The 21,804-nt window shown below is 44.4% G+C and overlaps 1 protein-coding gene across 2 annotated transcripts in view; it reads left to right on the top strand.

Annotated features, from left to right (window-relative positions):
- The first annotated feature begins 334 nt into the window (after positions 1-334).
- The window catches only part of mrc2 (mannose receptor, C type 2), a 37,046-nt gene continuing 15,576 nt past the window's right edge, over positions 335-21,804 (top strand). For both annotated transcript variants that reach the window (XM_042086363.1, XM_042086362.1), the window contains exons 1-8: positions 335-614; positions 8,904-9,308; positions 12,567-12,740; positions 13,569-13,739; positions 14,716-14,829; positions 15,194-15,346; positions 18,838-19,026; positions 19,315-19,469. In XM_042086363.1, coding sequence (XP_041942297.1) covers positions 491-614; positions 8,904-9,308; positions 12,567-12,740; positions 13,569-13,739; positions 14,716-14,829; positions 15,194-15,346; positions 18,838-19,026; positions 19,315-19,469 — 1,485 coding nt within the window. In that variant the 5' untranslated portion in view covers positions 335-490. The remainder of the gene's footprint in view (positions 615-8,903; positions 9,309-12,566; positions 12,741-13,568; positions 13,740-14,715; positions 14,830-15,193; positions 15,347-18,837; positions 19,027-19,314; positions 19,470-21,804) is intronic.

Here is a 21,804-nt window from a genome sequence, read left to right as displayed (position 1 = left end):
ACATTTCCGCAGCACAATTTTGGTTGGCCCCACCAAATCTCACTCCAAGGTTTTTTGAAAAGTTGGCAGCCCTGGATTATCCATATATCTCTGTTAAAGGCAGAACAGAAGTAACACAACGAAGCAGTGCACTGTAATGTTTATAACATCCTTTATGTTTATAAATGGCTTAATCCTTTCACTGCAATCCCTACCAAACTGCTCAAAGTTAAACAGGAGAGAGAGAGAGAGAGAGAGAGAGAGAGAGAGAGAGAGAGAGAGAGAATGTGTGTGTTATGAGGGGGGACGGGTGACGCAGTGTCTGCTGCGCTCATTCACTTCGGGCTCAATAAATGACGCGTAGATAGACAGCAGCGCTCGCAAAGCAGGATCTCTCCACAGCTCTCTGGTCTGCACAGAACCCCACACACTTTTCACTGCACCCAGTCTTCCCAGGACAAAGCTCGTTTCTTTTCCCTCTCCACGTTTACCATTCGAGGCAACAGAGGGAATGCAACGCGCCGGAAAGAATCCCAACCACTGGAGACGATTATGGATGAACAATATCAGTTTATGCAGTTACAGCACTTTATATTTATTGCTTTTTAGTCTGGAACTAAAGAGCACCGTGTCAGGTAAGGAAGCTCAAACTTATGTTGACACTGAGTTAAGACTGTTGCAGACTTTTCATTCAAGTCGGTCCTCGCCAAGTCAGACCCTTTACCGGTAGTAGCTACTTTGCAGACTTTACCAAGAATGACCTACACGTTGCCGCAAAAGCACAGGAGTTATTTGCCCCATGAAACATGTTGTTATTGGAATTTGTTTGCCGCTTTTGATTTAGCATTAACCTGATGCTAATGGTTCAACTGATGCTGATGCGATGGAATGCCACGAAACTCCAAATTTTGAGTAGAACCAGATGCAGAGGCGGGGGAGGGGGTGAAAAGGGGGAGGGGGCTTTTCTCCTTTTATGTTTTCCTTTCAGGACTGAAGTCAAAACTAGGTTAGCCAACTGTTTAGGTTTGGTGGACTTTTCGTCCCTCTCCATCGGCGTTGCCCATATTGCTACGTGTTGCTTCAGCGCCATTTGGCATCCCGCGGGCAGATGTGATCCTTACATCCGGTTATACAATATCGAGTCAAAGTTTTTGTCCGAAACAGCTCGAAACTGTTTTGGTGATTAGCCGGTGTTGGCTTCCATGTGTATCTGGCTCACTGTATTGGATACTGTAGGTCTGCCTTGCCACGCATACCCGACCAGGAAAGACTCTGAAAGAGGGTAGTTTTAGCACATCGTTGTAAAAAACGTCTGTCTCTCTTTTTGGAAACTGTTGGAATAGACTACGACTGAACTCGGCAGAGATGAGGACAAACAAGTCTTTATAATTGGTTAAATAACTAGAGCACAATTCTTTGCCAGATACACTTTGATTTCCTATCGCCATTTGGCTGGTTTAATGTAACGACGTCACGGCAATCAGTCTGTTGAAATCAAATCATTTGGTTTGACCCATTTGTACAGCGCCAGGTTCTCAAAGTCTTAACAATAAATATTATATGAAAGGCCATGATATCAGTTACAGTGTGCCTAAGTGAAATACATTTTATATTATTTATGAATGTAAAGCTTCACGAATAGGAAAGGAATTTACTGGAACTGCAGTGATATCAACTTTATTCTTGTTTTTGTATTCCATTTTCTGGTTAATGCCATTCAGGACATTGGTCTCAGAAATCAACACAAAAACCCATACACATTGGTGCCAGCATCTCACAGTACCCACCCTTGATGTGTTTTGATAGTATTCATGGCTTATTAGGATATCCCATTTAATCTTTGTTTTAGATGAAGCACACAATGTTTGGTTTATATATTCCTTTTGTGACACTTGACTTTGTATGTGAATTTACAGAGTTGTTGGCCAATTTGGCAGTGTTTGGTCAGAGTTGTATACATTCACTATTTATTTATGCAGAGGCTAAGAGAAGCCCAGATTGACCTTGTGAAATCGCACCCACAGTCAGCCTCCACTGTGGTCCTGCAGAGGTGAATTGTTGCTCTGTTCGGCTCTATCCTCTCAACGACCGCAGCGCCGTAAAATAGAGCAGAAACAAACACAAGAGCCTGGAATTTCCTGCCTGTTTGTGTGTGTGTGTGTGCGTGTGTGCGTGTGCGAGTGTGTGCATGTGTATGCATGTCGATTTTCTACCAAACAAAAGATAATCTGCATAACACTCTTACCACCCTTCCCTATCTTCACTCTGTTTCCTTTTTTCTCTCATGTTTTTCTCCATCATACTCATTCTTTGACTCATCACTTCCCTCCACCCCTCTCTGTCTCTCTGTCTCTCTGTCTGTCTGTCTGTCTATCTATCTATCTATCTATCTATCTATCTATCTATCTATCTATCTATCTGTCTCTGTTTGTCTGTCTGTCCATGCTCTGTGTACCTCACCCTCCCCTGTGCATCACATCCCTCTACTGATCCTGAAACATCTGTCTAAATAGAATGGTTTCGGGCAGGCCTCGCCCCCTGTATCAGATCCTGGGAAACTACCTTAATATGCTTTCTAAGTCAACATCCTGGGCCTCCTGGCTCTCGGATCCTGGTTGTTCAGCAGCTCCGTGCCCCAGTATGGGACCATCCTCTGGGTGTTTGTACGGGGCCAGGACCCCTCACACAGACCCCATGGGTCTTTGGCTCTGTCAGAAGTTTTGTGTGCAGATACTACCCAAGTGGCTAGTGTGAATCTGTGCCTCTCTCTCGCACACTCTCACACATTGTCTCACTCAGTGTGTGTGTGTGTGTATGTATGTGTGTGTCTTCTGCCACCACATACCGGCAGCCACCGCTTCCTCATAAAGCCCCTTCTCACACACGCACCAACACACACCAACCACAGACTGTCACCGCTAAGGCGTGGAGTTTGGGTCCTGTGGAAGTGAGTAGTCCTGGGCTGAGAGGAGGGGCATCTGGTTAATTGAGGAGGTGTGTGTGTGTGTGTGTGTGTGTGTGTGTGTGTGTGTGTGTGGTGTGTGTGTGTGTGTGTTGAAGGGTCTGTGTGTTTAGGCGGCCTCCTGATTACAGGCAGGTTGGGTTGCACTCCTTCGCCCCTGTGGGTCTGCTGTTCTTGGCCAGGGCTGAAAGCCCCTCTCCTCCACTGGAAGCCATCTGGCTTCAACAGGGGCTTCAGTAGCTCAGCTCCGTTATGAACAACACGCAGGACAAAAGAGAACTGTGGAGGAGGAGGTGTCCAGAAAACAACATGATGGAGGGGTGGCTGGACAAGAGAGATGGGAGGGAGCGGTGTCTTTTTTCTGACCAAAGCCAAATAAAGCATGAAGTTAGGCTGGCCATCTGATCGGATATTAATTTGGGGGTTTATTTTTTCACTCTCGGTGGGTTCAGGGAGAGGTTGGAGCAACAGGACACTGCAATGTTTAGCAGCGGTGGTGTTGTTGAGCAAACATGAAGCTCTGCAGCTGTGGACTGGCAGTGATCTCTGGTGTTGGAGAGGCAGAGACCGTGGCCTACATTTTACAGTGAGACAGCGAAAGAGAGGGTGAGAGAAAGAGAGAGGGGGGAAAGAGAGAGGAATGGTGCTGACACAGCACCTGGGAGTAATTTACCTTGAGTCACATGATCCCCTGGGGGGCACCTCCAGTGTGTTAGTTCCGTCCTTACGAGTACCTGCAAACTTCCTCACTTCTCCATAAACACACACACACACACACACACACACACACCATTACACATGGCAATCTGTCAGGAAATTATGAGAATGAAATAACAGATATTGATGCTTAATCATGTCTATGTGTGTCTCTCTGTGTGTGAGCATTTCAAATGAATCAACAGATCTACACGTGGCAGTCTTTAATACTAGTGAAAAAATCTGGCAGGTCCAAAAGAGATAGCTCTGAGTGTTTAAACTGTGAAATATTCCACCATATATTTTCTGTTTGTCTTGGAGGTAACAACTAAGAGCATAATGATAAACCAAAAGTGTATCCGCATCTGGTAGCCTCTTGGAATTTCTTGCTTATGTCCTTGGCCTTAGACGACGCGTAGAAGGTGATGTGGCGCTTTGGGGGGTGTTATCATTTCAGCGTGCTGCAGATTTGGCCACAGTTCCTGGATACACGGCTTCAGCCCGACTCTGACACGTGTGCATGCAGCCTTTATTTTAGCAACAAACACTTCTCAGTTTCTTTGTCTGCAGCCTAAGATGAACCATGTTTTGTTTTTTTACAATGTGAAACCCACACTTGGATGCCTGATACAAAACTCGCCCAAAATCCTCTGGATTCACTCTCCTTGCCAAACAGACGTTTCTCATCTCCCAGCAATGTCAGTGAGAAACTGATGTTAAACAATGGTTTTAAAAGACATCCATGTGTCTCTGCAGGTGAGCTAACGGTGTGAGGGTTTTGGGTGGGTGGTGGATGGTGGTGAGGGGGGCCTGTCTGGTTTCTGTTAACCCTGTTTCCGCACCCCAGGGCTGGCTTCCAGTGCCCTGAATACCAGACCGATGTCCACGAGTCTCCGGCTGCATCACGCCGAAGCCAAAATCAGCATTATGCAACCCATGCTCCCCCGGCGAATGCACGGCAGAAGAAATCAAACTCCGCCGCCTAGTTTGGTCTGTCAGGCTCGGGACAGCGAGCGACTCCCAGTGCCATACGCCCACCAGAGCTGGCAGAGACGGGCTGTGTGCTTGGCTCTCCACACACTGCTGCACAAACCCATGAAAGCCCCAGGATTAGAACGCTGTGTGGAGACACATAAGCTTTTTGAGAACTTTGTATACATACATGACATTACAATGAGGTTGAAGCAGCACAAGGATTTGTCATTTCTTTTCACTGTCATCAACCAGACAGCAGGTAACTCCAGCACAGATGCAACCATCTGAGATGTAATAAACTGGTAAATCCTCATAATCTAAACCAGGAAAGAGTGATGGTGTGTTTAGAAAAGGCTGTTTGCATATAGTCTTTACTACTATGTAATGTGTGCATACCAACGGAGAGTGTTCCAGTTTTTTAATGGTATCTGGATTTACACTTTTGGTTTCATTTGGAATTATGTTTTTTAGTAGTTAATGTTTAGAGCCCATTTTCCCTGCACTGCTCTGACATTCTGCAGAGCTAAACCATAATGGCTGTTATGCAAGAACAGAAAGCATTCTAAAAGGGCATGTGTGTCTCCATTAGGGTATGCAGATATCATCAGCTGCAGAGCGCTTGGTTCAGAGTGATGTGTTCAAAATCAATATGGGCAGTAGTGGAGAGGTTCATTAGTGCTTTTGGCTGAGATAACAAGCGATGAATAATGAGGAAAGCATACCATTTAACCCAGTGAATCACAACCAATCATCCGGTTAACTTTTGTGTTTAAACCTTAAAGGTGTAGGTTTTTGAACGTTCTAAGTTCCGCAACAATTGAAGGTTCTAAAATTCTATGTTGAATTCAATGAACCCAGATATTCTTTAGAACGTTCATTTCTCAACATTCCTGTCACACCAGTGTGACGGTACTCCCTTTAAGGGTTAAACTCTTCCATACCAATACTATTTAACTTCCCGTGCGGTGATGTTGCTCATCAGAAAGCTGGTTAATTTTCTGCCTGTTCGGGCCTGCATTCTGTTAGTAAGAGTGGAATTAAGGACTGACAGAACTGCCTGTCCTGGGGAAGGAGCAGTGTGGGAGTTAGTTCCTCTCACAGATCTTTTGCATGCTCAGGGTTCAAACTTGCTGTGGATTTTTCCAGAAGCCCTTTGTTGCCAGGCCCTCTCTGCTGTTGCAGCTTTACAGTCTTGTTGCATCATAATGAGAGAAGAGCTTCGCAGGCGCTTCTGTCTACGTCTTTAATCACTAGCTGTGTTTAGCAACAGAATGCAACAATGAGATATGTGCAGGAATGGGCATCAATTATAGCTGATTATGTGTGTGTGTGTGTGTGTGTGCGTGTGTGAGAGAGAGAGAGAGAGAATAAAAAAGAAAAGAATAAATAAGGGTGAATCAGACCATATCAACAGTGACAGAGAGAAGAAGAACACAACAGCACTATTTAGCACTAGTCACACACACACACACATACACACACATACTGACACACTGGCAGTGCTGGTCTGGTCCCATCTGGAGAATCACTCTGCCTTTGGTGTGTTTTTATAAAAGCAGTCGAGGACACCCTCTGGAGAGGAATGCCACACCAACTGACCTGACTACTGGACTTATATATTACAGCTGGGGTGATAATGTGGACAGAGGGGGTGCTACGGGGGTCTGAACAAAACACACTGGGTGGAGAGAGTGGGTGACCAAGTGATAGTCTGTAAACAACAAAATCCCCCATGTGGTAATATTTAATTTAGCTAAGTACAGTTCCAAATATGAAAAATAGCAATGGTGAGTAGTACCAGAATTGGACCGGAACTGTAAGACTGTGTGTGTGTGTGTGTGTGTGTGTGTGTGTGTGTGTGTGTGTGTGTGTGTGTGTGTGTGTGTGTGTGTGTGTGTGTGTGTGTTAGTGAGCATGTGTGCCTTTGTGTGGGAGCTTGGTCTCCTACAATCACCTCTCTCTCTCTCTCTCTCTCTCTCCCTCTCCACTTCCTGCACCCTTCTCCGGGGCCCAACTGTTAGGAATGCTGAGGGTGTCTTTTTCTCTATTTCTCCCCTTGTTTTCCGTCTCTTTTTATTTTCTCCTGTCAGGCTTCATTTTCAGTGTGAAGGGCTACTGTCCTTTTACTGTCCTTTTTTAAGGGACACCTCAATTTAGAACCACAGCTGTGTTCCTGTCGTTTCCCCTACAGACTCCCTCTCACTTTCTCTCTCTCTCTCTCTCCCTCTCTCTCTTTCTCTCTCTCTCTCTCTCCCTCTCTCTCTCTTTCTCACCGTCGTCTTTTTTTCCTGATTTCAGTTTTCTTCTTCTCCTTTGTCTTCCCATTTGCACTCCTCTCTCTCTATCTCTCTCTCTCTATCTCTCTCTATCTCTCTCTCTCTCTCTCTATCTCTCTCTCTCTCTCTCTCTCTCCCACACTCAGTCACCCTTTCTGTGGCTGTAACCTCACATCCCCCCAGCAGGAATGAAAGAAAGAAAGAAAGAGAAAGAAAAGCAGGAGAAAACAGGGGATGAGAGAAAACCACTCGGGTTTTCGGGAAGGCTGCTGGGTTTGGTTCCCGACATTCCATTCATTGTGGCCTTAGTCCATCCACTATCGGCAAATGTCTCTCTCCCTCGCTCTCTCTCTCTCTCTCTTTCTCTCTCTCTCTATAGCTACTTTGTCAGACCACCTTGTCCTTATCCTTCAGCTGATCTTGTACCTCCTCTCTGCCTCCAGTATTTTGGTGATTTCTTTTACTGTAACTCTGCTTGACCCATAAAAGCATAGTCATGCATGGTTAGGCATACTGTTCTCAAGCTATTCTGAATACCAGAGTACATGGAACAGTTGGTGAACTCGGCTCCATGGATACATTCACCATTTGACTTATTGCCATGCAGGGATTTTATAAAAATAATTATTCTAAACACGCAGCTGTTCAGCTGTCCTCTGTGATTTCCAGGGCTGAATGTATGATTGCTGCAAAATCGAAGCAAAATCTGTGAAACAAATCCCAGACTTATTCGAACACTCTGCCAAGTCCTTGAATCTTCAAAATGGTTTTGAAAGCACCGCCTGACAAATGTTGGCCTTGACATGTTTTTTAATAGATTAATTTTGTTCCCCTATCATGTAAAGCTAAAATGAGCAGCCAAATCATAACTAGCAATACCGCTCCGGTGAAGGGTCTGTGAAAACATTCGTCACACACTATCGTCCCATTACCTCGTTAAGCGCAGACCGCAAGATCTCCCCCAGCCGAGGGGAAGCCATCCTGGGTCAGATCTTTACGCCGCAAGCCACCAACCCCGTGTGTAAACTCAGGCGCCAATAACCTGCCTTTCAAAGGCACAGGGCCACACATGTGCAACAGTTTCCCCCTCTTTAAGGTAGTGGCTTGCCCACTTAACACCTTATGTCTAGACACATGACATCACTTTGACTGTCTTCAGTTTAGCTCCTCTCTCTGTGCTGGGAAAACCAATAGTCTTAATTTTTCTGTGGGCAGGGTTGTAGTGGAGGCTAAATGCAAGTAAACACAGTTTATCCACCTCTGGAATTTCTGAAATAGAGTTTATCCACCTCTCAAAAGAGTTTATTCACCAAATGCAACTTTTAACATTCAGAAATCACACTGTATTATCCACATTCACAATATGTACATTCATCAACACTCCATTTAATACCACTGGTATTGTTATAAACATTGGACAATAACCTCCACCATCATCAAACATGTTCTGAATGCCTTTTTTAAAAATCTGATAGCGCATGGCGCAGTCTACCTTACCATGATGATAGAATTCATAGTTTACCCACCAATTATTTTACCACTACACCCTTGCCTGTGGGTGATATTTACCAACAACATAATGCCTCAATTTATTTGTCAGCTTTGCCAAAGCCTTTTGGCATGTGATGTGGTGATGTTGGGATGTGCCATTGATTTTCCTTGTTTTTCCACATTAGCTATTCAACTGGCATTATGGCGTTCCTATTGAGTGGTGGCAGTGCTATTGATAATCGCCTGATCTCACTCACCGCCACGGTCACTGCCACAGTGACTTTCTAACTTCAGAATTGTCAGAAGGTGTTTCTAGAGTCATTGTAGTTGTTGTCTTACAATGTTCATGTTTCTTATTTTGAAAATTATACTTTCAGATTTTAAGCGAGTGTTTTACACACGAGAGCTTATTTTAATGATCCACTTAGTTTAATCACTGAGAAATTAAGTTAATTAAGTTTTTAAATCTCTCTCTCTCTCTCTCTCTCTCTATCTCTCTCTCTCTCTATCTGTCTCTCTCACAGCGGACTCAGACACGTTTACTTTTTTCCATGATGGCGCCCGGGGCTGTCTGGGCGTGCGGGACAGTGTCCTCTACATGTCCACCAGCTGTGAGGGCGATGGCCAGCTCTGGAAGTGGGTGTCCCGGAGCCGCCTCTTCAACCTGGGCTCGTCCCTGTGCCTGGGCCTCACGGTGGGCAACTACAGCCGTGGGTCCAGCGGTGAGCGCACGCCGCTGGGTGTCTACACGTGTGACCGGGAGCCGCCACGGGTGCGCTGGACCTGGTACTGTGCTCAGGTGCTGGAGAGCCTGGACACCTACCTGCCCGCCTCTGCGCTGCTTGGCAACGGCTCGACCACTGCTGCCGTCACCGGGTCCTGGAGACTCTACGGCGACGACCAAGACCTCTGCTCCTGGCGCGCCCAAGGTGAAGTACCGTCCATGAGACAAACCAGAGACCAGCCCATGGACAAACACCCTCTAGAATAATCAGGGCTGGAAGTTCTCATGCCTGAGACAGGCTGTTTTAGATTTGAATATATATATATGTATAACAGCTTAAACATTTCTTATAAGAATATAAAGAATATAAATATAACTCAGCAAAATCCTCTCCATTGGAAATGTGTGTCCTTTCACTATTCTTCTAGCCTACTAACAACACCCCCCCAGTCTTTACCAGTCATTTCCATTCATTGTAAAGCAGCAGGCTACTCCTCTTACCAGTACAGTGGTACAAAGCCCGTCACTAAACACACACAGGTTATTTGTTTTGACAGAAGCCAAATTTAAGCCTTGCAATGTTGGGAGGTTGTTGAACATAACTTTAACAGAGATGTAGAGAGATTAGGGGGAGTCGACAGTAATCAGAGCGGCTGAGTTATGGGAGTTGGGAAAGAGACGGCGCTCAGGAGTCCTGACGTAGCGGTGCGCTGCCTGTGGAGCCAGGGCACATCTGGATTTGTTTGGATCTCATGCGGACTCTGTTGCCAGGGGCATCTCCACTTAGCACCTGATTGGCTGCCGGCCAGCGAGATTGGCTGGCCTAGACCTCTCCCCAGTGTTTGTAAACAGTTCTGTCAGACTGACTGGGTGTTTTCTATCGCACTGTATTTCACCGCGGCTAGATTTAGGTCTCGTCTGACTTACATAGTGGTCTGCCCAATTGTGCTGTGTAGTGGTATCAACAGAGAGGGTACGCTTATGCTGGTTTTGCAATGCCCCATTTGATACACTGTCTCACTGAAGCTTGAAGATTGTCAGAGTTTTTCAGTCCTGAAAATGAAATGTTTACCTCGAGTACAACTGCTGTTTACTGCCACAGCGCCTTTTCCTGCTCTTTTGTAATTAAAAACAGACACCCCACGGCGCAAGGCCAGAAAAACACTCCCTCCTCTTTTCCTCTTCCCCTTTTCCTCTCTTTTCAGTGCTGGGCTTTTGTGGCAGGGTTACTGGAATAACTTTTACACGTACATAACTGCCAGCATTTACAAATTTCTGTAGAGCTTCACACACACTGGTGCAGATGCCAGTGACATTAGTCAGCCCTGGGTTCTGTGTGTGTGTGTGTGTGTGTGTGTGTGTGTGTGTGTGTGTGTGTGTGTGTGTGTGTGTGTGTACATGCATGCGTGTGTGTGCATGTATGTGTGTGTGTGTGTGTGTGCGTGCGTACGTGCACGTGTGCGTGTTTGCATGCATGTCTGTGTGTGTTTCTGTGTGTGTCTGTCTGTTTGTGTACTTTAGTATGAATGTCCTACTTTCCATTGGATGTGCTCAGAGGTATAATGTGACAGCGTTGCGTTTGTATAACATCATGCAGCACTTGAGGCTCATCTGCAGTAGACTCTTTAGCTCTTCATCTTTCCCTTTGTTGCCTTTTACTTACATCCCATCATCTGTTGGAATGCGGTAGTTACTACGGCAACCCCTGGGCATTCTGTCTGACAGGAGATTAACTTTCGTTCAGAGTGAAGATAGAGAAAAAAAATCAGAGAGAAGGAAAGAGAGGGATAGAGAGAAGTCTTTTTTACATGGAGAGCCCACAATCATCATGCCCTCTCCTATGGAACTATACACAGGTAGCATATTGATGCCACAATATGTCTTTTTAGATAGCAGTCTGGTGCTGTGGAACCAGAGGCATGGCATTTAACATAGCTTCTAGCTTCACATATAATGTTCCATTCAAGACCACTCCGAAAAGTGGATATTACTAACTTAGAAAATTGCACAAGATCACAACTCAAAAACATAATTTAATCAATGTGGCTTTGTTCTCAAAATGGTGACAAAACCCTTCTAAGGTTAAAACCCTTTTTGGATATGTGAGAATATGCATGTATCAAAATGAAGAAAAGGTTGTACTTATTTATTTATATCCTGCAGAAAGAAGGAAAATCCATTGAACTCTATTGTGTTAACACTGGGCTAGAATGCTTTTATTTCAAAGCTGGGAAATATCAAGTTAACTTTCCAAATTCCAAGTTGTCTAGAATGTGACATCACTTAAGAAATGAACCAGCACACCTGTTACTTCGATAAAAAAACAATGACAGTTGAACTTAGTTTATGCAGGCTGTTGAAAACACATTGCTTCATTGGTACAAAAGTAGTTTGTATTGTTTAGCTGCTAACAATACAATTCCCCCCATCCCCCCAACTCAGCCTGTGTACCTACCTTTTAAAAGCTGATCCATTCACAGTGTATTTATAGAATTGTAAAAATATATTATGGATTCCTCATTGACTAATGATTTCATCGTTGTGTTATTCTTTAATTGGTGTAATTGGTTTCTTTCGAAGTTATCTTTTTCATGATAACTCCAACTTATAAACTATATTTGTTTATCCTCTGTGTATTAGATTACTATAGTTTATTTATCCATGTCCCTACCCCCTTCAAGTGACCTGAAGACACACTCCCAACAGACGTTAGCTGAGAGCTTAGAGCTGTTAGGAATGAGATTCATGATCTAGGGACCAGTTGGGGGGCGTTTGGTGGAGTGGGAGAGTGCATAGCGACAGCTAGATCTATCTATCTATCTATCTAGCTGTCGCTATGCACTCTCCCACTCCCCCAAACGCCCCCCAACTGGTCCCTAGATCATGAATCTCATTCTTACATATTGCACTGCTGGAGCTCTGCCCTCCCCAGCTGCTCTCCTATCTCTTTGGGTCATTCTTTGGTCTACAAACTACAGCTCCGGGCAGGTTTATGAAGCCCATCCAATCCTTTTTGATTTACTCACTTTGATTTACTTACCATTTTTCACACAGTGTTTGATAGGTGTATAATGTCTGTGTTGGATGTGCATGCATTTCTTCAATGCATTTGTCTCTCTTGAAAATAACAAAACACAAAGCATCATGGGACTTAACTGAAGGGGGAGGGGTTTAACCCTTGTCTTTCTGTATTACGACATTTATTTTTCTCTCCTCTCCTGCTCACTGTTGGTCTCAAGTCAAAAAGCTGTCTTGAGATGGCAATGATTCATGCAGCAACAAAGACTGCAATCAGATGAACAAATAAATAATTCAAATGAATGAAGTAAAGGTTAAATTAGAGAGTTGTATCACTATGACAAGCAAGTAAATGTTAGCCTCATCAACTGGATACCTGATCACAGAAAAGTAGATCCAATACTAACCCCCCCCCCCCCTTCTCCCTCTCTCTCCCTCTCCACAGAGATCTACACCATTCAGGGCAATTCTCATGGCAGGCCGTGCTTCCTGCCCTTCCTGTACGATGGCCAGTGGTTCCACAGCTGCACCAGCGTGGGTCGGGAGGACGGTCACCTGTGGTGCGCCACCACCTTCGACTATGGCAAGGACGAGCGCTGGGGCTTCTGCCCTGTCAAGAGTGAGTGTGTTTGCCTGCCAATGGGCACCGCCATTGGCACTCTCTGACGTCATCCCAGCTCGCTCACTCATGAGTTCCCTCTCTGTGTGCCCCTTGTACTCCCACTCTGCTATAAACCCTGTCCATGTCTCCAGCAGCTTACCTCTCCATTTTTAAACTAGCAAAGCATGTCATACAATACAATACTGTCAGTGTACACAGAAACAAATGAGCATACATTTACATTTACATTGAATTGAAACATTTATATTACATTGCAACAAATGAGTATACATTTCATGGAGGTATTATATGATACATTTACATTTTACATTTACATAGTAGAGTGCCATGATGAAGTAGAAACTAGTACTAGTCCTTCTCTGTTTAAGGCCAGCGGACCATCAGTCCCTTTTTGTTTTGTAGAGGATCATGGTATTTATGGTCCTACAATTAGTGCAATTCTGCAGTCAAACTAAGAGAAGCAGCTGCACTTCAAACAGAATGTCATCCCCATCCTTGTGTGCCTCTTCCTATCTCACAGTGTCTCTGTCAGCTGTCTCCATCTGGACGCCATCACCTCATAAAGATGCTTTTTTGCCTAATACAGTTGTGTCTCTAGATATGTAAGAGTTAAGCAGCAGAAGGGAAAGTGCAGTGACGAGGAAATATGCACAGATTTTATTAACATATTTATGCAACTACAATTACTACCAATAAGCAGTCACACTAAGTGAAATATGAGCATGTCCAAACTTCTCGTCTCTACCCATCTCAGTGTGCCTGATGCTGAGTGACCGATCTGTTGTCCCCCTCTCCGTCTCCTCTCTGCGTGTGTCCCCGCTGCAGGTCATGACTGCGAGACGTTCTGGGACACAGACTCGCTGGGGAACGGACTCAACTGCTACCAGTTCAACTTCCACGCCACGCTGTCCTGGAGCGAGGCCCGCATCAGCTGCCAACAGCAGGGAGCCGACCTGCTCAGCATCACCAAGGTGGAGGAGCAGGGCTACATCAACGGTGAGAGAGAGAGAGAGAGAGAGATGGAGCATTGAGAGAGAGAGAGAGAGAGAGAGATGGAGCATTGAGAGATAGAGAGAGAGAGAGAGAGAGAGATGGAGCATTGAGAGATAGATAGAGAGAGAGAGAGAGAGAGAGATGGAGCATTGAGAGATAGAGAGAGAGAGAGAGAGAGAGAGAGGGAGCTGAGAGAGAAGGAGAAGGAAGATAGAGGGAACGAGGCAGAGCGAGAGGGAGAGAGTGGGAGAGTTTGGAGAGAGTGACCAGACATATGGTCATGGTGAGGGAATAAAGGACATGCAGTAGTTGATTGGGTTCACTTGGGGTCAGTGTCAGTCTGCCAGACACTGTCCTCCTGCTGGACACTCTTACTCCTGCAGATTTTAGATGCAGCAAAACAAGGCCTGGGGGGTATTCCAAGTACGTGGTTTAGTGACAAACCTGGGTAAGTTACCGCCGAGTAAGTGGTAAACCTCCTAAAACAAGAGCCCTATGGCATTGTTTTGTTAGGGGAATGGAGCCATACAGCTCTTCTATTAGGAGGTTTACCACTTACTCTGAGTTAACTTACACAGGTTTGTCACTAAACCACGTTCTTGGAATACCCCCCTGGTTATTCCAAGGTTCTGGACAAACAGGTTGTGTTTGATGAGGACAGTATAAGTTGAGTGAGTTTCATCCATGTGTGATGCTATTTGAATGGATAAATGAATTTGAATGGCTAAATGAATGAGGTTATGTCTACCACCCTTTGTTTGGGGTGTTTATATTTACTCATGGGAACATTTTTCTTAGCATATTAACTAACAATAACAAGCTATGTTATTTTCAGTTTGTTTATTGTTTACATCCCTCCCTCTCTCATTCTCTCTCTATTCTCTCTCTCTCTCTCTGAGTGGTGTGTGTGTGTGTGTGTGTGTGTGTGTGTTTGTGTGTGTGTGTGTGTGTGTGTGTGTGTGTGTGTGTGTGTGTACAGGTCTGCTAAGTGGCTATAGTGCCTCCCTGTGGATGGGGCTGAATGACCTGGACCTGAATGGAGGCTGGCAGTGGGCTGACTCCGCCCCTCTGAAGTACCTCAACTGGGAGCCAGGCAAGAGACCACACCCCCCTCCCCTTCACACAGACCACACCCCCTCCCCCTTCAGCCAGCCAATCACTTCAGTCACTTACCCTATCTTTATGGTGCTTTTTGGCAAAGGATAAGCAGTCGATAAAGCATTTAAATTATTCAAAATTCCAAATGAGCTTTCCCAGAAAACGGTTCTCCAGGGATGAGAAGGATGTGATACCATAAATCTGCTGGAGATAGGCACAGCAATTAAAGAGCTCTTCAGTGAAAAACAAGCCAAAGATGACTCAAGTGCTCAGGAATGCTTGCTGCTAATTAAAAGTATTGTCTGGAGTGTGCACCATTTGGATGGTAGATTAATTCTCATCTGTGTGGCTCCTTCCAGACCAGCCCAACATGCAGACTGAGGACGACGTGGAGAACTGTGCTGTGATCCGCACGGAGACGTCCGGACGCTGGCAGAACCGTGACTGTACCATTGCTCTGCCATATGTGTGCAAGAAGAGACCAAACGCCACTCTGGACCCCTTCACCACGGGTCAGAGGCATATGCATGGCTCACACACACACACACACACACACACACACACACACACACACACACACACACACACACACACACACACACACACACAACACACACACACACACACACACACACACTCACACACACTGTATACTTAAAGACAATCATGTACAATGATTTGTAGTACACACACATAACAACTGATGCAAGTGTAGCACATGCTAGAATATTCCCACCCAATATCACCCCCCACCAAGCATTCCTGTGCTATGTGCTATGCTTGACATTTTCCTAGTGGGTCAGTGCAGTTAGACATGCATCAATACACAGTGCAGTTGTCCCATTACCCTGCTGTCTCCCTCACCCCCTGACCACCTCTTTCTCTGCCCATCTGTTCGCTGTTGCGGTATGCAGTGTCGGTGTGCTGTCCCGTGTCTGTCTGACCTCTATGTAATCCTTATCTTGTATCTGATGAGGTTGTGTGACCTTGATAAGATTATTACTGATGTAGCTGCATTATTTAAGACATGTTTTACATGAGAAGGTCAACTTTAGCAAGACTCCCCTTATTTTCATAAGGTCAACTCATATAGTGTAGTCTAGAAATCTAGACGCACCCTAGCGACAGCAGATGTAATTTGCAGCCAGGGTGCATATAGTGTAGCCTGACGTAGTCATACTCAATTCTAGTCAGAATATGAGTCTGATACTGCTCCATTACGACGTAATTATGGGGTGTGTTTCAACCGAAACAGGGGGGGAATGCCTCTGCACTCAATTGGATAGACCTAACCAATCAGAGCAACGAAATAACTTACCGTGAGATGTAGGAATAACACACAAACCATCCTTCTTCTCCACAAATGCCTTAACATTGTTTTCTGGTCTTTTGTAAAAGTTATTGTGCCGTCAATATCTCCTACAACACTAATTTGTAGTGATCTAGGAGATACGTAGTAGGGTAGGCTATTAGGAAAAAACTGATAGCCTATATCCCCTCCGTTACACTATGCTACAAACATGTTATAAACAGCTGGGAAAGGCTGTTGCAAATCCCTCGAACAGGGGGTCAATCAGAGATTTCAAACGAACGAGGGAACAACATGTCACAATGCAACACACTGTTTTCCCTTGATGAAAGTGAAACCATGAGTTTTACCACATCTCAACTTTGGCCAAAGTTTTCAGAAATAATCGTTTTCAGTGATAAAACCTCATTGAAACAATATTCATTTTCCATATGGGGTCTTAGAAGCCATCTGTCTCTTTCTAGCCACAGCGTTTGTGTTGCAAACATAATCAACCTAAGCATGTTCAGATGACGTGATTGACGAGGCACTGTTGCTCACCTGTCCATCATCGTAAAGCCCGATTTGATTGGTCCGCCAGATTTGGGGCGAGCATAGTTGTTCCACAATGGAGCAATGCCAGACCGAACTTCCCGACCTCAAATGTTGTGGGCGGGACTAAGTTCTGCTGGCACCCAGGCTACATATAGTGCTTACCAGAACCCCTAATTTTGGTCAATCGGTACCATTCAAGGGGAATAAGTCTGATAGTGATTTTTGGTAGGTATACCACCCTAGAATTAGAAAATATGTGATGGCCTTTTCACATATTTGCATTTGGGGTAGCCTTTTGTGTTTTATCAGCGTATTTATGTTCATGTCTATGCAGGGATATCTTACAGGTGAATAGGCTAAAATATTTAACTAATAGATATCCCCACACAAAACTTCCACAGCTGATTATTTACATTACAAGTCAATATTTTCTCGTATTGCAACTTATCTGAAATATTACAGTATGTATAAGTATGTTAATGAGTCATTATACTGACATACACAATAATTTATAATACATTTTAAGTACAGAAACCTTAACACTAGATGAGTTCAGGTTCAAAATTCTTCTTTTTGTTTTTCATTAGACATATTAGAGTGAAATGCTATTACAATGGGTGCTTTCTGCCAACAGCCATAAAAAAAATCTATTATCACCATTTTCACAACTCTGAACCAGAAATCTCCACTTCAGTTGTACTTACAAACACTAACATTTCCAGTTATACTTCTATATGCTGGAGGATGTTATAGAGGAGGTTGTTCATATATGATTTGTAACCTACAGTATAGTATGGAAAGCAAATAAAAGTAAAAATTTCAAGAATTTCAGGAATAACATTTCACTCTACTATGTCACCAAAATGAAAAACAAAAAGAAGAATTTTGAACCTGACTTTATCCAATGTTAAGATTTCTGCACTTGAAATGTATGCAAATTAGTGCATATTTCATTAGAAAATGGCTCATGTACATATTTAAACTAGCCTGGCTAACGCCAGACCTCATCTCATTGAGATGGGGTCTGGGAACTACACGTTAATTTTCTCGTATTTGAGACGTGGTTTACGAATGCCCAGAGCCATTTATTGGGCACTACGAATGTCTATCAAATGCGTCTGTACGTAGCTCATAACCGCTTCGGTGTGTCATCATCGTCTTGCTGCCCTCCCTCCGTTCTGTGATTGGTTCCTTCATTGAGGTGAAAATCAGGTCCATGGAATCCAGGCTGCCTAGCAGCGCGAATAAAATTGTGTGTGTAAGGCAGCATGGGAAAACCCAGGCTATATTTAAACATAGTATTTCAGAAAACTTCCAATGCAAAAAATTATTGACAATGTAAATAATCAACTATGGAAGTTTTTGCCTATCCATCTGTAATATATCCCTGCATAAGCATATAATATACATGAACAGTGATGACACAAAAAGCTACAACCAATGCAATGCTATCACTTTTTTTCTAACTATGCTTATACTTTGCCAAAAATCACTATGAGACTTGTTCTCCTCAGATGGTACCAACCAACCCCTCTGGCTCAAGGACTAAGATGGAATCCATTAACAGAACAGTGATGCACCTTACAGTTTGTTGCATGAATTTAAGAGCATCAGATTACAGTAAATAAGTTAATGTCAGCACCACAAAATCCAGCATTAAATCTAAATAAATACCATTAATGCTGCTGCATCAGCAAATTGCTAAAGTTTTCCAAGGACTCGACTTGATTGTGTCCAATAAAGAAGTTCTTAAGTTGATCTAAAGCCTTTGTCTCAAGTTTCAAGCTAGATAATAACCTGTAATTACAGTCTGTGTGGTGACTGTAGCTTTGTTTAGAATGGCACGGGGAGGCAGAAGACGGTATTTGCTGTCTTACAGCAGGGCAGGCTGCCATTCACTTCAGAGGAGGAAAGCCGTACCCTTCAAGTTCAAGGTTGTCTTAACACAGGCTTTGTAGATGTCTGTACTTGTGTTTAAGTATTTATGGAATGACTCTTGTGTGTTTCTGTGCGTCTGTGTGCATGTGTGTGTGTGTGTGTGTGTGTGTGTGTGTGTGTGTGTGTGTGTGTGTGTGTGTGCATGTGTGTGTGTGTGTGTGTGTGCATGTGTGTGTGTGTGTGTGTGTGTGTGTGTGTGTGTGTGTGTGTGTGTGTGTCCAGACTCCTGGTCAGACGATGAGGAGTATACGTGTGAGCTGGGCTGGCAGTCCTTCCAGGCGGGCTGCTACAGGATCAACCGAGACAAGCAGGACTGGCACACGGCTCAGACCACCTGCCAGAAGATGGAGGCCAACCTGGTCAGCATCCACACACTCCCAGAGCTGGAGTTTATCGTCAACATAAGGAAAGGTACACGTGTACAGACGCGCACATACACACACACACACACACACACACACACACACACACACACACACACACACACACAAACACGAGCACACGTGCACATGCACACACACACACCATTCAGTGTTATCATTGTTAACTTAGAGAATGGTATTTTACCCTCTCAAACACACACATAGCTAAAGGTATTTCTTTGCCATGTCTAGATACTTATGCGGAGACATGTATTCGTCAGCATATGCGCACAGTCATAAATACACCTCCATCTCCCTCTCTCTGTTTTTTTTTCAGAAGTGGACGAGCTCTGGCTTGGCCTCCATGACCAGGGTATGCAGATGAACTTCGAGTGGACGGACCGCACACCGGTCATCTTCACCTACTGGCATCCGTTTGAACCCAACAACTTCCACAACACCCCTGAGGACTGCGTCACCCTCTGGGGCCCTGTGAGTGACCTTCGACCTCTCGCTCACCACAGACCCAGTTCCCTGTTCACCTTTCACTTCACCCCGAGAATGCGCACAGTACTGGGGTGGAGAAGGAGTTGAGTTGCGCTCTGATGTGTGTTGATGAGGAGAATTGCGTGTCCATAGAGTGGAGGAGGTAGGGCACCGTGGGGTGGTAGTCTGTCTGGTGACAAATGTCCGACAAACAGCCGAGATTGCATCCCTGCCTCAGCCCCACATATCTTTCTCTCTCATTCGCTCGCTCTCTCTCTCATCTCGCTCTCTTTTTCTCTTCCTCTCTCTCTCTGCTTCCCTCTCTCCTTTTTCTCTCTACCCCCTCTTGCAGTCTCTTTTTCTTTCGTATCCTCTCTCTTCCTCTCTCTCTCTCCCTCTCTCTCTCTCTCTGGTCAAACATTCCAGAGCACATGAGGGGCAGCTGGCCTCTCCCCTGCCCTGCACAGTGGTCACTGATCAGGATCGGCTGGTTGGGTTTCAGCAGAACTAGCGTCAAGCAGTACACCCCACATCCCACATTTTGTTTTTTTTCCCCTTCAAGTTAGATATTTGCAAAAGTAGTACCCATATTCACAACAATCACATCTTGTCTTGTGTGTTTTTCTTAATTGAACAGTAAGACAGGATGAGGGATTTTAAGCTGTGGTACATGACTGATTACAACACACAGGGCCAGCTTTACCTCAGAATAATCTGTGTGCAGAAGGTTGGGTGAGTGAGGCGCGGTTCTGTGTGGTTCAGATCTCAGCGTGGTTCCACCACAGGGCTCCCCTCCCCCTCGGTTATGCAGCGTACGGTGGTTACGGGTACTTCTGGAGTGGATTGTGTGTGTGTGTGTGTGGGTGTGTGTGTGTGTGTGTGGGGGGGGGGGTGGTCAGGAGCACTTCTGGAGCGGAGGGTGCTCGCGGAGGTCAGCCAGCTTCGGTAGCAGCCAGCCGACAGGTGAAGAGAAGCAGCTGTCGGGCTCATATAGACAAGTGGAGGAGGGGCTCTTGCCCCCTGTGTGAGCGAGCTGCTCCACTTGCCCCCTGTGTGAGCGAGCTGCTCCACTTGCCCCCTGTGTGAGCGAGCTGCTCCACTTGGCACCGTCTGCAGCTGGAGGACACGGGAGGGGAGTGAGGAAACTGAACACAACCACGGGACGGACAGAGTTGTTGGAGAATAGTATCATTACAGTTTTTTACAACTGTTTACACACATTTTCTAAACTCTACTACATTTTCTAAAATCTGTCTATTTTTCAAAACTCTACACACAAAACCCACAATTGCTCACACAAAATGAAAAATGCCTCAAATCTCCAGCAAAATGACACACAACATTCAAAATGTCATAAACACATCTCTAAAGCAAACATTCACCTCACATTATAAACATTTTTGTCATAATATGACATTTTGGATAAATCATGCACACACTGTTGCTCAAAACCTAAAGCTCTTCTGTCTTTCATGGGCTTCTATGTATATCTCTATACAAAAGTGAAAGTCATCTACAAAGAGAAGCTGAGATACACAGTACTGTAAACATGTGAGCAATATTGAAGCCAAAAATAGTGATTTTTTTTGCCCAAATAATTTGCTGTTGTGAATACAGTGAATACATACAAGAAAAAAAGAAGCAAAATACAATGTATACAATAAAATGATACAATGTATACAATGTATATAGAGTTTTGAGTTTCGCTAATTTTGCCAAAGACAGAAATTGCTGTATTTCCAAAGAATTACTTTGTTTTTTTCCAAAGAAAATATATTTCTTTTCAAAGAAAATATATTACTGTGTGTGTGTGTGTGTGTGTGTGTGTGTGTGTGTGTGTGTGTGTGTGTGTGTGTGTGTGTGTGTGTGTGTGTGTGTGAGGGGGGGGGGGGGGGGGGGCAGCTGGGCAAGTACATTCATAGACTCTTTCAACTGTTCCTAAGGCATTTCCAAAGGCACAGAAAACAACATTGAGCTAACAGTAACTTGGGGACAAAAGACAAGTTTAGCATAAAGTTGATTTTTGTAGAACATTACGCTAAAGTCCAATTCATTTTCATTTCCTATATATAGAGTATATCTGTTCATAGCCTATACAAAGGCAATGATCGGATGGTGTTCAGTAAAGTAATGAGTGTTTGTACATTGAGGACTGAGTGTGAATAGGTGGCAAATAAGGGCGGCATTTTGATAGGTTGTGTTTTAAAAACGAAATCAAGTTACTTCCCATTAGATTTGTGTGTGTTCGGTAGAAAACTGTGTGTGGTGTTTTGCAAAATGTGTTTTAGGAAATTGAACACTAAGTCCAACACTGAGAATTAGTGTATGTTTTGCAGATTTG

Source organism: Alosa sapidissima, chromosome 3 (genome assembly GCF_018492685.1).
Source record: "Alosa sapidissima isolate fAloSap1 chromosome 3, fAloSap1.pri, whole genome shotgun sequence".
Lineage (NCBI taxonomy): Eukaryota > Metazoa > Chordata > Actinopteri > Clupeiformes > Clupeidae > Alosa > Alosa sapidissima.
The sequence above is the reverse complement of the archived record's forward strand: the minus strand, read 5'-3'. Positions and strand labels throughout refer to the sequence as shown.